Here is a 13,264-nt window from a genome sequence, read left to right as displayed (position 1 = left end):
GATCACCAGCATCGCCTTATCACCACGGCCCTTGACTTAGTCGATCAGCTCCCGGAAGACCACAGCCACCTGGCCCTCGGCGGCCAACGCTTCAACCACCTCCACCGCAAGGATCCGAGCCGTGAGATCGCCACGGATCAGGTTGCGGTAGACTCCGGTCTTCCTGGCCATGGCGAGCATGGCAGGCGAGAAGTCAATCCCATCGATGGCGGCGATGGAGGATATGGAGGAGGAGGCGGCGCCCCCCGCTGTCGCAAGAGCCTGTCCCACCAGCCCGGTGCCGCAGCCGGCGTCCAGCACCACCGGCCGGGTGATGGCGCTCTTGGACAATCGCATCACCGCCTGGGCCACAAGCCTCGGGGCGACATAGGCTTGCGCTTCGTCCCCAACCTCCTCAAGTAGGTGGCCGCTTTTTTATCGTAAATCTCCATGCATTGGACCACACTGAGACAGTCGCGGGCTTCGCGCAGATAAGACTTGCGCAGTTCAACCTCAGTCGCCGACATTTTGTTCTTCGTTGAAGGGGGGGGTCTGCGTTTTGTGATGTGTAGTCTTGGAGCACGGCCTTTCACGAGTGTCTCGGGAGAGAATTTGGGGATTTGAGAAAGAGCATCAGAAAGACACTTGATGAAAATCGGCAATTCGTGTGTCTGGTATGATTGAATGAGCTGGGATGCCGAGGAAGGGATGTTTGTTTGATTCCAACAAGATGAGGGCATTTTTCAAATGCATTGATACTCCCCGAAATTACATCGCGTACACTGTCCATATCCTTCCGAGCCCGTAGACTCTACGCAGCACTTTCGCGGTACTGATTCATTCGGAGGAAGCTTGTCAAGTGCGCACTGTACGAACCCCGGTTATCTCACGTCCTGCCGAGCCCCTGTTCCCGCCTTGTACGTTCTCCTTGGCGGAGCAGTGTGCAACACTCTCATCAGGTTATAAGCCCTCGCCGTAGGTTTTGGCTGTGCTACAACCGGATGCTTTACGACCCATACAGAGGGCTTTATACCGTTTGGGAAGGGGTGCTTGTAAGGTTTTCAGGTCCGTCCAGATCTCCAGGCCTGCCGTCCTACATCAGGAGGGAGCGTGACAGGATTCACATCTCTTCTAGCTGAGCGGTGCGACGCGTCATCAGGTTTTTCCATACTCCCGCCTTAGCCCGGGCACTCTCCAGCCCGTTCTCTCGTCGGATGCTGTAGCTAGCGACGGATTTAGTTTGGACGTCATTTGGCCCCGTACCGGTTTTCAAAATATCGCAGAGGGTCAAAAGTGGGAAACGTTTCCTCGAGCCCCTTGCTGTCAACTTGGCAGTATGAGTGAGACTGTATCCCTACTACCTGAGTAGCTTATGCTGCGAACGTGGAACAACTCCTTGGCAATCCAACCAAAAACAGCGAGTGATGCAGCTGTGAACACATCAATGATACTGGCAAGTGAGAGCGGACTGACGGGGCTTCATGCTCGTTGTCCAAGATTGCAAGACCCGTGGACTCCTCGCCCGTGACAAACTTGCTATTCATTTCTTCTTCCCAGTCTACTCTCTATGGCCAACAGGCAAAAGAGCTCACCACCTTCCCACTACATGACGGCGGAGAAGCTGAAAGATGCGTATGAGAGATGATCGGGAATCTCACCAAGTGTGGCGGATCGCCGGCGACAGGCCTCTCGTTTAGTCCTCAAGTTATAAGAGGCCCCCCCCCCCCCCCCTTCACCCTCAGACTATGTTGTCGACTGTAACAACTCAAACATAGATCACTCCTACACAATTCTTCTTCGCATCCACAAAATCTAGCCTTATTTCATTGTCTTGAAGATGGCCGTGGCAAGCCTCGACTACCGTCAATTCACCATGGGAAGCAAGGCAGAGCGCGAGGCGTTCGCTCGGACCTTGCACACGAGCTTCGAGAGAACGGGATTTGCCAAGCTCCATAGCCATACATTCAGTGAAGAGGAGGTCGAGAAATTGTTCATGTGGGTAAGTCACCCTTCCCATCCCGGGTTGTCTGAACATTCGTAGAGCCAGGGCACGACTAAATGGAGTTAACCCCCCCCCATACCCCGGATAGAGCCACAAATTCTTTGACCAACCCATGGAGGCGAAGAACCAGATTGCAAACGAGCCAGGGCCGAGGCCTATGCGGGGATACACCCCATGGAGAGTTGAAGAGGTTGCAAAACTTCACTGGAAAGGATCATGTTCGCGATTTCTCATTCTCTATAGAGCTTCCTCGTAGGAGAAGTCGTGCTGGTTGCCGCCGCCGTGGTAGGTGGAATGGCGAAGATTGGATACTTTTGCCGATGTTGAGAACAGTTGATTGTCTAACACTCCCTGAGACTATATAGAGGGAAGTAAGAGGAGTCAAGAATCCACTGAGACCGAGAAGGGTTGCAGAAGTCATGGTAGCCGCTCGATGGCTTTGTCGATCTATGAACTCAAAGTGACCAATCAACGACAGGCTTGGTTCAAGGTTGATGGTATGTAAGTTGGGCCGTGAACAACCTACAGGTACTGTATAACTTACCTTTATAACTGACTTTCATCCACCTTTCAAGCATTTGACCATTGCCCATATTTCTGCAAGTGTCAATTCACTCAGGCCCAAGTTCTTCGACACGTGAGACATATTGTCCGCGCTGCGAAGGTTTCATCCGGGGTCTTAGATCCAACTTGTTGAGTCCTGGACTCCCTCCAAGCCTTGCCAGTCATCAAACACCAACTTACTTGAGGGACACTAAACTGATCCTGTGTCCGATCCCCTAAGCTAGACCTATTCCTTAATCAAGAGCTTCTAGACTTTCAGTCTTAGAAGCAATCGCCGTCTCCAGGCTCTGAGACCCACCTTCCTCAAACATTCGGACGTCCGAAGATCACGGAGTACTGTTCAGGTAAGGTACCCCCAATCAAAGCAGTTCTCAACTATGCTGATGCCTCTATATCTCTAAAATACCCTTTGTACGATGCTAACAAAAATCACCAAGGGATCTCCTCTCCACGATAAATCTCCGAACTCTCCACATGAATATTCTTAAACGTCCCGTTCGACTTCTCATCCACCGCCACAATCACCTCCAGCACAGCCTTTGCGCCCTGGGAAACGGTGAGGTCGGCCCCACTGCCCCCCATATCGGTTTGCAGCCACTTTTGCAGCCACCCCGCCAGATTAGCCTTGCGCCCGCCAACGAGAAAGGGACGCTGGAAAACTCACCCCCGGATGCACTGCCATGAACACGAACCCGTCCGCCTCGTAGGACAGAGCATACTGCACCGTCAACGCATTCAGCGCCGCCTTGCTGACCTTGTACGCCGGCAGTTTGGCGTAGTCGTTGGCGCGCGCGCGGGCCATCGAGCCGTACTGGCTTGAGCTACGCACATGTCGTGAGAATCAGCCCTATCAGAACAAACCGAACTAGAACGCAGCACCAAAGTGGACGGGAAATGGAAGCAGGAATTCGACGAACATGTTCATAACCTTTTTTACCGGCGCACCCTGCATGAGCGGCAGGTACGAGCGGGTGACATTATGCGTGCCCGTCACGTTCACCGAGAGCGTGAAATCGAGGTCCGCCGAGGAGCTAGATATCCAGTCCTTGGGGTTAGTACGCTGGATCCAGATGTAATTGGTTGACGGGAAACGAAGTTGAGGGGAAAGAAAAAACCGAGACTCACACCAACCCAGCCTTCTCCTGCGTCTCCCCAATAACCCCGGCGCAATTGACCAGGATCTCGAGCTTCCGATCCCCCCCCAATACGCCCCGAACCTCCTCTGCGGACCGGACGACGCTGGCCTCGTCGGTGATGTCCAGCGCGACGAACGCCACGCGGCCCTTCTCGCGCGCGATGACCTCCTCCAGCGCGGGAGTGGTGTTCCGGGCGGCGGCGATGATGAGGCCGTTCTCAGGGAGGAGGGCGGCGAATTGCTGGACGAGCTCAAGGCCGAGGCCGCGGGAGCTGCCGGTGATGAGGATGGTGGACATATCTGCTTTTGAAAGGATGCGTTGGAGTGTCGATTAGTGCCGGGACATAGGCAAGTAGTCTGTTTTCGAACGGGGACGGTAGCGTAGTTATCTATGGAGGTTTAGATCCAGAAGGTCGATTGGATCTGTCAGCATGGTTTCTACCAAGTGGATCTCGCCTCAATTGATTTGTTGGCGAGTCTTGCTGTCGCTACGGACCCATCCAGGTCCGCCCATTTGGGTCCCTTTTTCCGCTGGCAAAAAGAGCTTCCCGAGGCTTCCGAAGGCCGAAACTCGTCTTTCCGGAGGGAAGTGATCTAGAGCTACTAGTAAGTATACTATGTGCCGATATTTGTTTGACATTGTGATAGTTATACCATGATAGGGACACGGGCTATTCAAGAAGGATGGACTTTACAGTGAGTGCCTCAGGATCTCGGTTAACTAAATCTTAGTGTCTCCTTCGACAAGGATTAGACTCCTGGATAGGCTATGAACCGTGCCATCGGAACTAAATTTACATGCCGAACTCCCTCCGGGCCGTGGGCCACCTTTCCCAAGTAGTTCGGATCTCCGTACAGGACTTGGGAGAGTATACACACCTTATCTAGCACGTGGAATTGCTGCCCCCAGAGGAGGTCCAAAGACCACTGGGAGAGCAAAACACAATGAATCCCCAAGATCAAAACCAGTCATTATTCATAAAGATGCCGTAGTAACCCTAAAAATACAGTCCATCCCAGAAATGCTCCTCAACAGGCCTTCAACAACAACAACCCCCTTTGCTCTAACCAAATGAGTGCCGCTCACTCCACCGCATGCTCCGTCCCCTTCTCCCCAAGCTCACCCTCGCCCATCGACTCCGAGTTTCGTCTACAGCTCACACATCAGCCCCTCCCCAACCCAACTCTCCACAAACAGTTTTGTCCGTGAACGAAAGGAATGAGTCAACCATACCGCGCATTAAACTCCTGAATCATACTCGCCATATTCCCCGCCCCGCTCGATCGCCGATCCGGGTGATCGTTCGCCGCGCCCCCGAAACTGCCTAACAGCTCGTTGATTCCTGCGACAGTATCCACGGTCAGTCAGTCAGCATCAACGAGATTCCCACTACTGTTCATGGAAAAACTCGGGATGAACTGCAGGCTGAACACATACGCTGCTGATCCTGGTGCCTCTCCGCCTCGGCCAGTTCGCGCTGCGCGGAGCTCTTGCGGCGGTCACGCTTGAGGTGGCCGTATTTCTGGACGAGGTCCATGTTGCTGTTTTTTCTGTACTTGGGGGCAAAAGAAAAGAAATGGTTATTTGATAGAAGGAGATTTGTTTCAGGTGACAATCATTCAAGTAATAACCCCACTAGCTAGGAGCAGGACAGACTACGAGTGCTCTATATACCAACCCGACGAAGGTCATTGCATCATCGCAGTCCACCAACCTTCCAATCATCATCATCATATGATCTCCCATTGACACGGCACCAGTGCCAATAACATGATCCCGTATTGAGATCTGCTTTGACAATGTGGTTGGTGGGCACCACTGGTTTCGCCTCTTCAGTATCGAGAATCATGCGTCATCGTGGCTGTGTTTGGTTTAAGCTCAGTATGCTCCCCTACTCCATCGGGGTTGCGTTCCGCTTGCAAAAGCCAAGCGCTCGCCCCCCAATCCCCAACGATCGACGGGAAGTGATGCCTGGATGACATTACTCCACTTGGCGTGAGGACCCCGGATTTTTAGCTGATTGGGGGATTCTGATTATCATGTTCTGGACACGAACTGTAATCGTATTGTGCGAAGCATAATTCCTGAGTTGTGCGGGGATCACATCCGGAAATGGACACGGCTTTCGCCACTCTGCCGCAGCTTGTTTGGCTCGAACCCGGAGGTCAGGGGAGGTGAAGAGGGGCATTGTGCAACCGGAAAAGCTTCGGAGTGCGTATTCGCAGCTATCTACTCACACGGGAGCAATTATACTCTACTTCCGTCCGCCTCTGGTTTGGATTACTGCTAAATACCGGGTATACAGCACAGCCACTACGCCCTACTCGAACCGCTGCAACTCCGAGAGCACGTCCACCAGCGACGCCGTCTTCGATCCCTGGGACGGCCGGTTCGCGTCCTCCCCGAGAGGAATGTAGAAAGCCTTCCAGCCGGCCTCGATCGCCGCGCGATAGTCCTTGTCGTAGTCGTCGCCCACGTGCACGCACGTCCATTCGCTTGTATCGCTGCCATCCTCACTCGCGCCCACCAGCTTCATGGCTTGGCGCCGGGCCACCTCGAAGATGACGGCGCTGGGCTTCTCCGCGCCCGCCGCGTAGCTGGTGATCACCATATCCAGATCGTAAATCCGCTCGTCGCCCGCTTCATTGTTGACCCGGGACTCATCGCGCCCCCGCATCTCGAATCCCGGCAGTCGTGTACTCGAGACATCCTGATCGGCCCGGCACATCCCCACCCGCAAACCCAGCGACTCCAGCACGGCCGGCACCCGGTCATCGGAGTTGGACACCACGCCGACCACGACGCGATCGAACGGGCCCAGTCGCGTCCTGGTGCGTTTGATGTGGCGGAGTCGCGTGAAGAACGCGTCGGCGTTGGCGTCGAGGGCGTAGCCGTCCTGGCATGCGAAGCGGTCGAGGAGGTGTTGGACGAGGACGTCGGGTACTGTGCTGTTTGTGGGGGTGGGGGACGAGGAGTCGGCGGCAGCGGTGGCAGAGCTAGGGGCATCTAGAACGCGGGCGAAGCTGCCCCGGATCACCTCTTCCCACCATTGTCTCGGCCCGCCGTACTCGCCGCGCAGAGCTTGGGCGCGACCGTAGTTGGGGTGGGCTTTGGATTGGGCTTTGAAGACGGCCTTGAAGGCGGATTGCAGGCGGTTCGGGGTGACGGTGGAGCGAGGGAGGCCGAATTTGTGCGCGGCGGACGCGTATTGCTGGGGAACGGGTTCGCGGGGGTGGAAGATGGTGCCAAACGCATCGATCGTGAGGAGGAGAGTGCGCGACTTGCCGGGGGTGGGGTTGGGAGGCATGGTTCGTAAGGCTGGAGTCGGTGTGTTGATGAAGATGGGCTCGGGGGGCTTGGTTTGGGCTCGGAGCGGCAAATGACGGAAGAGAATCTCGGGTTTAGTGCTTCGGTCTTCGGGCATACTTCCGGTTTATCGGGGAATAGTACTGGTTCGGGCAACTGAGTCCGCAATGATCTCGGCGATAAGATTAGATTGAAGTTCCTTTTTTCTCTTCCCACGGCTTATCTGCGGTTTGTTGCACTCAAGCTTTGTTTCAGTTCGTTTGACAATATCGGAATCGTAGAGAAAAACTGTTCGAGGACCGGACCATATCGAACTCAGGTTTGGTACCACTTCATCATGCAGTGTCCCTTGCAGCAGGCCAGGAACACCAGGGCCTCGTTCCACAAGGCCTGCAAGATAAAGGACTGTACGCCGTAAAAGTTGTCGCCTGAGCGCTGACGCGTCAGACCGACCATCCCCCACTAGGAAGTCCCCAATCGGGTTTTCCAGGCAAAAGTTGCCTCCTATTCTTCTCCCGCGGCGCCGGCACTTGCCTGGCATACATATATCAAGTCACTCCACCCATCTCCATTAACCCGCTCTTATCGTAGTCATCACCCCCTACACCCAGACACCACCATGGGTGTCTCCCGCCTGCTTGTATCGTCCCTACTATGGGTAGCGAGCACCAGCGCCACCACCGAGTTCTCCCCTAATGCAAACCACATCTTCAACTCGATCCACTCGTCGATGCGCCAATGGGGCTCTTCCCTCCAGCACAACGGCATGTCCTTCTTCCTGGCGACCGTCCCCGCCGGCACGCAGTTTTACCATGGCAACGCCAACCCCGCGCCGGTGAACGGGACGGAGTGGCTGGCCTTTGAGCCCGAGCATGCGCTGGTCTTTGCCCGGCCGGGCCCGTTTAAGAATCCGCCACCGCCTCCTCACGATGACGATGACGACGACGACGGCGACGACGACGGAAAAAAGGGAGACCTGCGGAAAGAGAAGCGGGCAGAGGTCGAGCAACAGGAGTCGGAAGGCGGTTGGCTGCACACCTACACCGCCGCCAAGGACCTTCGGCTGCTGTACGCGGACGGCATGGCAGCAGGGAAAACCGCCAACGGGACGCTCGACGGCGAGGACCGGATTCTGTTCCAGGATAACCTGCCCAGCGATGGGGCGATGCACGGAGAGCGCGCGCGCGCGGTTGAGTTCTGCCGCATGGCCCGCGAGGACTTCGACGGACGGCTGGACGGTTTCCTGCGCATGGAGGCCGGCTTCGAGATCATCCTCTGTGACTTCGCGCGGGATCTGAAGGAGGTGCGTGTCACGCAGGTCAAATCGAACAAGGAGTCTTCTGGGGGCCCGGGAGGACCGGGTAAAGGGAAGGGCGGCGGAAAGGGGAAACCTGGAAAAGGGGGGCCCGGGGGAGGCGCGGATTGGATGAAGGCGATCACGGCCCGGTATGGCGGCATCGGCGGCCACCGCGTCGCGCTGAACTACGAGACGTTCGTGTCCGCCTACACGTACGGCCTGGACCTGTTCCACTCGACGAACGAGACCTTCGCGCATCCCCGTCTGATGCACCTCTCCGCGCAGCAGCTGCAGCCCATCCGCGATGACCTGCACCGCCTCGTCCTGGACCACACCGCCGCCGAGAACCTGTACGACTGGCAGGCGATCGCCGACATGGTCGTGGAGCGCTACGCGCGCGAGATCCGCTACCTCGCGTCCGGGGACGTGGCCACGGTGGCCGACCTGCATGCGGAGATCGAGACCATGCTGGTCCCGTTCATCGACTACTCGGACCGCGATACCGACGCCGAGCGCGAACGCTGCGCGCACCAGTTCCTCCCCGGCGAGATCGCCGTCGATGGCGTCGCGGCCACCGCCATCCACTCCGTGGCCCGCAGTATCTGTGCGACCATGCTGGCCGCCTGGCAGGAGCCCGACTACCAAGCCGCCGTGGACCACTTCCGGGAGCTGATGAACTACCTGGCCTGGACGACGTGGAAGCAATGCAGTGGCTGCGGTGACCACGAGGTTTGCGTCGTCCCCATCTGGCCCATGGGCACTCTCGAGGACTATGAGCACCCGCAGTGTCGCGATTTCTCGAACCCCATCAGCCCCGGCCAGAGCTACTGGGGCGACCGCCGCGGGCCTCGGCCGCATGAGCCGGAGGATGAGGATGGGCAGGCATCGGGCTGGTTGGTGCGATTTGTCCGGTATGTGCTTGAGATCTTTCTGCGCATGCATATTTGAGGAGGCAGGGTTGGATGTTGGCTGAAGCACTCGATTGGTTTTACTTTTTTTAAAACTACCACATAAACTATTACCCCACAACCTATGCTAGTCTTTCTTGTGTGAGTTCTCTTCTTCGATTATTATCTGGTTCAAACTCGACTTCCGCCCCTTGGTGAAGGACTTCGCATTAGAAACGCCGTCCTTTCTGTTGAGGGGCACGGCGCTCATTTAGCAAAGAGAGTACAGGATAATAGCGAGGGGCAATCTGCATCCTGCATTGCGTTGCGCCGACATTCGCTTTTCTTTCCAAGCAGAAAGCGATAGACAGTGCTCTGTGCTCAACTGTGTCACTTGCATGGACTGAGACCCGCTTATCACGACTTAGTGCGTGAGCCCTGCATTAGAGCTCAGGTAGAATCGAAATCAGTTATACCCCCACACTCCTGCGACTTGATCCTCGGAAATAAGTCCGAAAAGCGTTAACCCGTTCGGGACCACCGTCTTCAAGTTCCGGCAGAACTTTCTGGTAATGATCCACGAATCCCTGTGCAACTGGAGAATCCTATCGTTTTTTGATGCCAACTCGTTATTGCAGTGACCATCCCTGGTCACTTCTTCACATGTCTCTCATACAAACCTGAGTCGGCTCCATAATATAGATGAATGTCTCGGCCCTCATGATCACATCCCAGCCTTGGCGTTCGCAGAGCCCCGAAATCGCCATGCTGCAATACAACAACCGCCTTCACTGCCTCTATGGTCACGAATTCCACGAGAGAAATCACAATGTTTCCCACAGAATGACAATGGCAATGCTGATTGCCCAACTAAAACCCTCCATAGAATTTCGTATTCGGCGGGAGTCCCTCCGCCTGGTCGTCTCTCTGCATCCGCTAGTCAGCACACTGAATGATTCCAACGTCGACAGCAACGGAGCCCATACCAGAGTCTCCGCCAATCCCCTCACAAGCGCAATCTCGTAGTCACAGCGGGCCAGCTGTTCCGGTCCCAAGTCGGTGAAGGTCGTTGCGACATCAAAGTCAATCCAGACCAGCCTGTCGGGGTCCCCACGGACAAGGAGGAGGTTTTTGGGGTAGATGTCCTGATGGTGCACACCCGCCTGGTGGATCTCGTGCATTTCCTCGATTGCCTGGGGATAGAGCGCGTCCGAGTAGGTCACGCAGTTCAAACTCTCTGCGTGGGGGAAATATTCCAGCAATATTGCGCTCGGTTTGAGCTTGTCTCGGGCGAAAGCTTGTAAAGCCGGATGGAATGCTGCGGGGTCCATTCGGTTGATGTCGCCGTGGAATTTGGGCACGAAACCGCGCGCGCAGACACCGGCGGTGAGGAGCTTCTTGTAAGCATTTGACTCGCAGCGAAATCGGTTCAAATCACGGCCCTTTTCGGTGCATCCAGGGTCGCTGTTGTCGTGGAATAGCTTCAATGCATACTTTTGTCCATCCAGATCTACCTCGAATATTGCAGACGAATCCGAGCACGTAATCTGCCTGATAATATTGATATTGGAGGGGTCCATGTCCATGTCCTTCAAGGGAGCGCTTCTTAGGTGCGTTGCGTTGTTGTGCTATGGAAAATCATATTTCTATTATCAAGGAGGTCGGAGCAGGTCAGAGAACAGAAAGTGGATGTCGGTCTTGGTTAATGAGAGCGGGATTACGTTAATTGAATAAACTTGACAATTTACTACTACTAGGTAGTTATGGACCGCTCGAGGCCCAACCGGCGGATCTTGCGAATCAGATCCACTACGTTGCCGCCGGTGGGAATCTAACGCCTAAGAATCAAGATCTCCAGAATACAACTGTTAGCAGCTACAGTCAATAGTTCACCAGATCATAGCGCGGTCATATGGATATTGATTACTTTTTGTGTACAGTTTCTGCCGACCGTATAGTAGGCGCACTCACTAAAATGATAGGAAAATGTAGACGGTCTATCCGATCTCAAGAGTCAGTCATGCAGAGATAAATGAAACCCTGCCATGTACATACAAATCTGCAAGTATGCATGATAGTATACGAGGGACCTTCAGCAGTGTGCCGTCTTAAAAGGAAGCTCTGACGCTTGCATTGTTAATTATCTAGAATGCATTCAGTTCATGACGGGCGCCACAACCCCTGTACGCTGAATCTCTCATTTGTTGTGGAATTCGATGGTTCAACATTCAAGGCCAACTCAGAAGCTCATTAACAGACGTGGTTTATATATAGCTTGTCACTCCCAAGGTCTGCTGCCCTGCAGTATTCCATAAAATAATCCTCTCGAGAATGCTGCAGGCAGATGCCCGGTGGTCACATACATCTTCTGTTACCATGTCCAACCGTCATACAAGTCGACACGGGAGTCAAGCGTTTCTCGGATATTGAAATAGAGGCAGAGCAAGACTGGAGAAAAATATATGATCCCGTTCCAAGACGACGATTGCAAAACCGTCTTGCCCAGCGCCGACACCGTAGATCTTTCCTTCGAGGAGCGTTGCACTTCAGGGGAGAAAATTGACTCTGTATAGGTTCTAAGAAAGAGCTACAAAGGTAGAAGCCGGCACTACCTCAGGAGAAACCTGCACCCCACGCACATGAGGCATATGCGGATTCAACTCATGCAAATTCTAACAGCAAGCGTAGAAAGCAGGTCCATACCCGATGCAATCCCCAGACGAGTCACCGGTTCGATAGCCCATCAGGAGAATGGTTAGTCGCATCGAAAAAGCCGGGAACGCTTGACTCGGAACATGCTCTGGGATCACGCTCTATAGTAATGCTGTAAAACCGTTACAGGAGGGTTGCCACTGATGCGTATATGATAGATCGAACCTCACAGGAACCTGGACAGCTTTTTAGTTGAGAGCTTGATTGCATGCACTGAACATGACCATTAAGTTCATTACCCTTACATGAGGAACAAAAATCCAAAACTGCGGAGAAGTGCTAAATGCAGTTCTGCGGATTGATTGTCTTATTGCGGGAAAGCATACGGTGCGCGAGAACAATTAGTAGACTCCTCAACTGCATGCTCATCATTTAGCCCAAAGATGAGAATATCTTCCGTCTCTGGTTTAACTTCAAGTTTAGCGATGATTTTCTCATTATCGTCACCCTACGTATTATCAGCTGCATTTATGATTCCACAACAGATGTATAGTCTATAAAGGCGCGATCTGCGCAGGCCATGGAGGGGGAAAACATCAAAACATTTGAAAAAAAGAGAGATCTCTGGATTTTATACTTCATAAAACCCATGAATGGAAAGCTGTCATTTCATTTTCTTTCAGTAGGCCTTTTACATAGACATGGGAACATGTAAGGACCAGGACCTTGAGACCGTCAACCCACTCAATAGTAAATATAGGGTGCTTTTTGGGAGTCAGCCTATAAGACGAAGTTTTGCTGAGAAAGAGATACATTATAACATGCTGCTAGAACGCGAGCTTCAAGATCACCATCATCACCACCATAACCGGTGCTCAAGCGCGTCTTCTTCTGTGAGAGTTCTCGATGAGCTGTAGATTCATGCACCTCCCCATTCCTTCTTGATGTAGAATAGTATAACACCAAAGAGGCGCTAAGCTGGACTCGCAATCTGTGAGAGTATTTTCCGCGGTACTCTTTGATATTGCGGTGACAAAGGTATATAGAATTATTATGAGATCTTCAAACGAAACAAAATATTTGGCCATTTAATCCTCGCAAAATGGGACAGTTTCTTGAAAGTTAACATGCAATAAAATCCCGAATTGTTGTGGATATATGGTTCGGCTTATCATAGTCGCGGCAAAGACGAAGTACAGACTCGAACTGCCGGCAAAATCTCTCTATTGCTTCAGATTTGGAATATATTTCTAACCGACATCTTGTATTCTTGCTCACAAATCCCATAAATCCTTTATAGATTCGCATATTGGGTGTATATAAGGCTTTGGTATGTAGCTCAAGAAAGCTGGATCCCATGAGTAGTAGATTTGCCTAGACAGGGGAGCTTTTCTAACTCACTAGAAGGACATTGAATCCTATCATGGATTTTCGTTCTGAG

At 53.5% G+C, this 13,264-nt stretch overlaps 8 protein-coding genes across 8 annotated transcripts; 3 read left to right on the top strand and 5 right to left on the bottom strand.

Moving 5' to 3' along the window:
• Positions 1–36: 36 nt before the first annotated feature.
• BO95DRAFT_469476 (uncharacterized protein) lies at positions 37–506 on the bottom strand (the record flags this gene model as incomplete). Its single annotated transcript, XM_025589446.1, has 2 exons — positions 37–377; positions 446–506. 2 exons carry the CDS (start codon positions 504–506, stop codon positions 37–39), a joined length of 402 nt encoding a protein of 133 aa, XP_025436227.1.
• Positions 507–1,816: 1,310 nt separating this feature from the next.
• On the top strand, positions 1,817–2,047 carry BO95DRAFT_469475 (uncharacterized protein; the record flags this gene model as incomplete). Its single annotated transcript, XM_025589445.1, has 2 exons — positions 1,817–1,978; positions 2,021–2,047. The coding sequence occupies 2 exons, from the start codon at positions 1,817–1,819 to the stop codon at positions 2,045–2,047; spliced, it is 189 nt and encodes a 62-aa protein (XP_025436226.1).
• Positions 2,048–2,974: 927 nt separating this feature from the next.
• On the bottom strand, positions 2,975–4,165 carry BO95DRAFT_489775 (putative short chain-type dehydrogenase; the record flags this gene model as incomplete). Its single annotated transcript, XM_025590592.1, has 4 exons — positions 3,677–4,165; positions 3,463–3,576; positions 3,210–3,366; positions 2,975–3,142 (listed from the first exon to the last, which is right to left on the bottom strand). Exons 1-4 carry the CDS (start codon positions 3,976–3,978, stop codon positions 2,975–2,977), a joined length of 741 nt encoding a protein of 246 aa, XP_025436225.1. The 5' UTR covers positions 3,979–4,165.
• A 598-nt stretch (positions 4,166–4,763) lies between these two features.
• Positions 4,764–5,218, bottom strand: BO95DRAFT_519277 (uncharacterized protein; the record flags this gene model as incomplete). Its single annotated transcript, XM_025592025.1, has 3 exons — positions 4,764–4,830; positions 4,915–5,023; positions 5,119–5,218. 3 exons carry the CDS (start codon positions 5,216–5,218, stop codon positions 4,764–4,766), a joined length of 276 nt encoding a protein of 91 aa, XP_025436224.1.
• Positions 5,219–5,885: 667 nt separating this feature from the next.
• Positions 5,886–7,013, bottom strand: BO95DRAFT_448495 (putative haloacid dehalogenase-like hydrolase). Its single transcript, XM_025587860.1, has one exon. It carries the CDS (start codon positions 6,986–6,988, stop codon positions 6,002–6,004), a length of 987 nt encoding a protein of 328 aa, XP_025436223.1. The 5' UTR covers positions 6,989–7,013; the 3' UTR covers positions 5,886–6,001.
• A 574-nt stretch (positions 7,014–7,587) lies between these two features.
• On the top strand, positions 7,588–9,607 carry BO95DRAFT_448494 (uncharacterized protein). The gene has a single exon (XM_025587859.1). It carries the CDS (start codon positions 7,607–7,609, stop codon positions 9,230–9,232), a length of 1,626 nt encoding a protein of 541 aa, XP_025436222.1. The 5' UTR covers positions 7,588–7,606; the 3' UTR covers positions 9,233–9,607.
• Positions 9,608–10,041: 434 nt separating this feature from the next.
• Positions 10,042–10,751, bottom strand: BO95DRAFT_377384 (serine/threonine protein kinase; the record flags this gene model as incomplete). Its single annotated transcript, XM_025583257.1, has 2 exons — positions 10,042–10,098; positions 10,158–10,751. 2 exons carry the CDS (start codon positions 10,749–10,751, stop codon positions 10,042–10,044), a joined length of 651 nt encoding a protein of 216 aa, XP_025436221.1.
• A 569-nt stretch (positions 10,752–11,320) lies between these two features.
• Positions 11,321–12,113, top strand: BO95DRAFT_457949 (uncharacterized protein; the record flags this gene model as incomplete). The annotated part of the gene is made up of 4 exons (XM_025588510.1): positions 11,321–11,354; positions 11,568–11,641; positions 11,771–11,989; positions 12,042–12,113. 4 exons carry the CDS (start codon positions 11,321–11,323, stop codon positions 12,111–12,113), a joined length of 399 nt encoding a protein of 132 aa, XP_025436220.1.
• Positions 12,114–13,264: the final 1,151 nt, after the last annotated feature.

The sequence above is a fragment of the Aspergillus brunneoviolaceus genome, assembly GCF_003184695.1.
Source record: "Aspergillus brunneoviolaceus CBS 621.78 unplaced genomic scaffold BO95scaffold_129, whole genome shotgun sequence".
NCBI lineage: Eukaryota > Fungi > Ascomycota > Eurotiomycetes > Eurotiales > Aspergillaceae > Aspergillus > Aspergillus brunneoviolaceus.
Note: the sequence above shows the minus strand (reverse complement) of the source record. Positions and strands in the feature narration are given on the sequence as shown.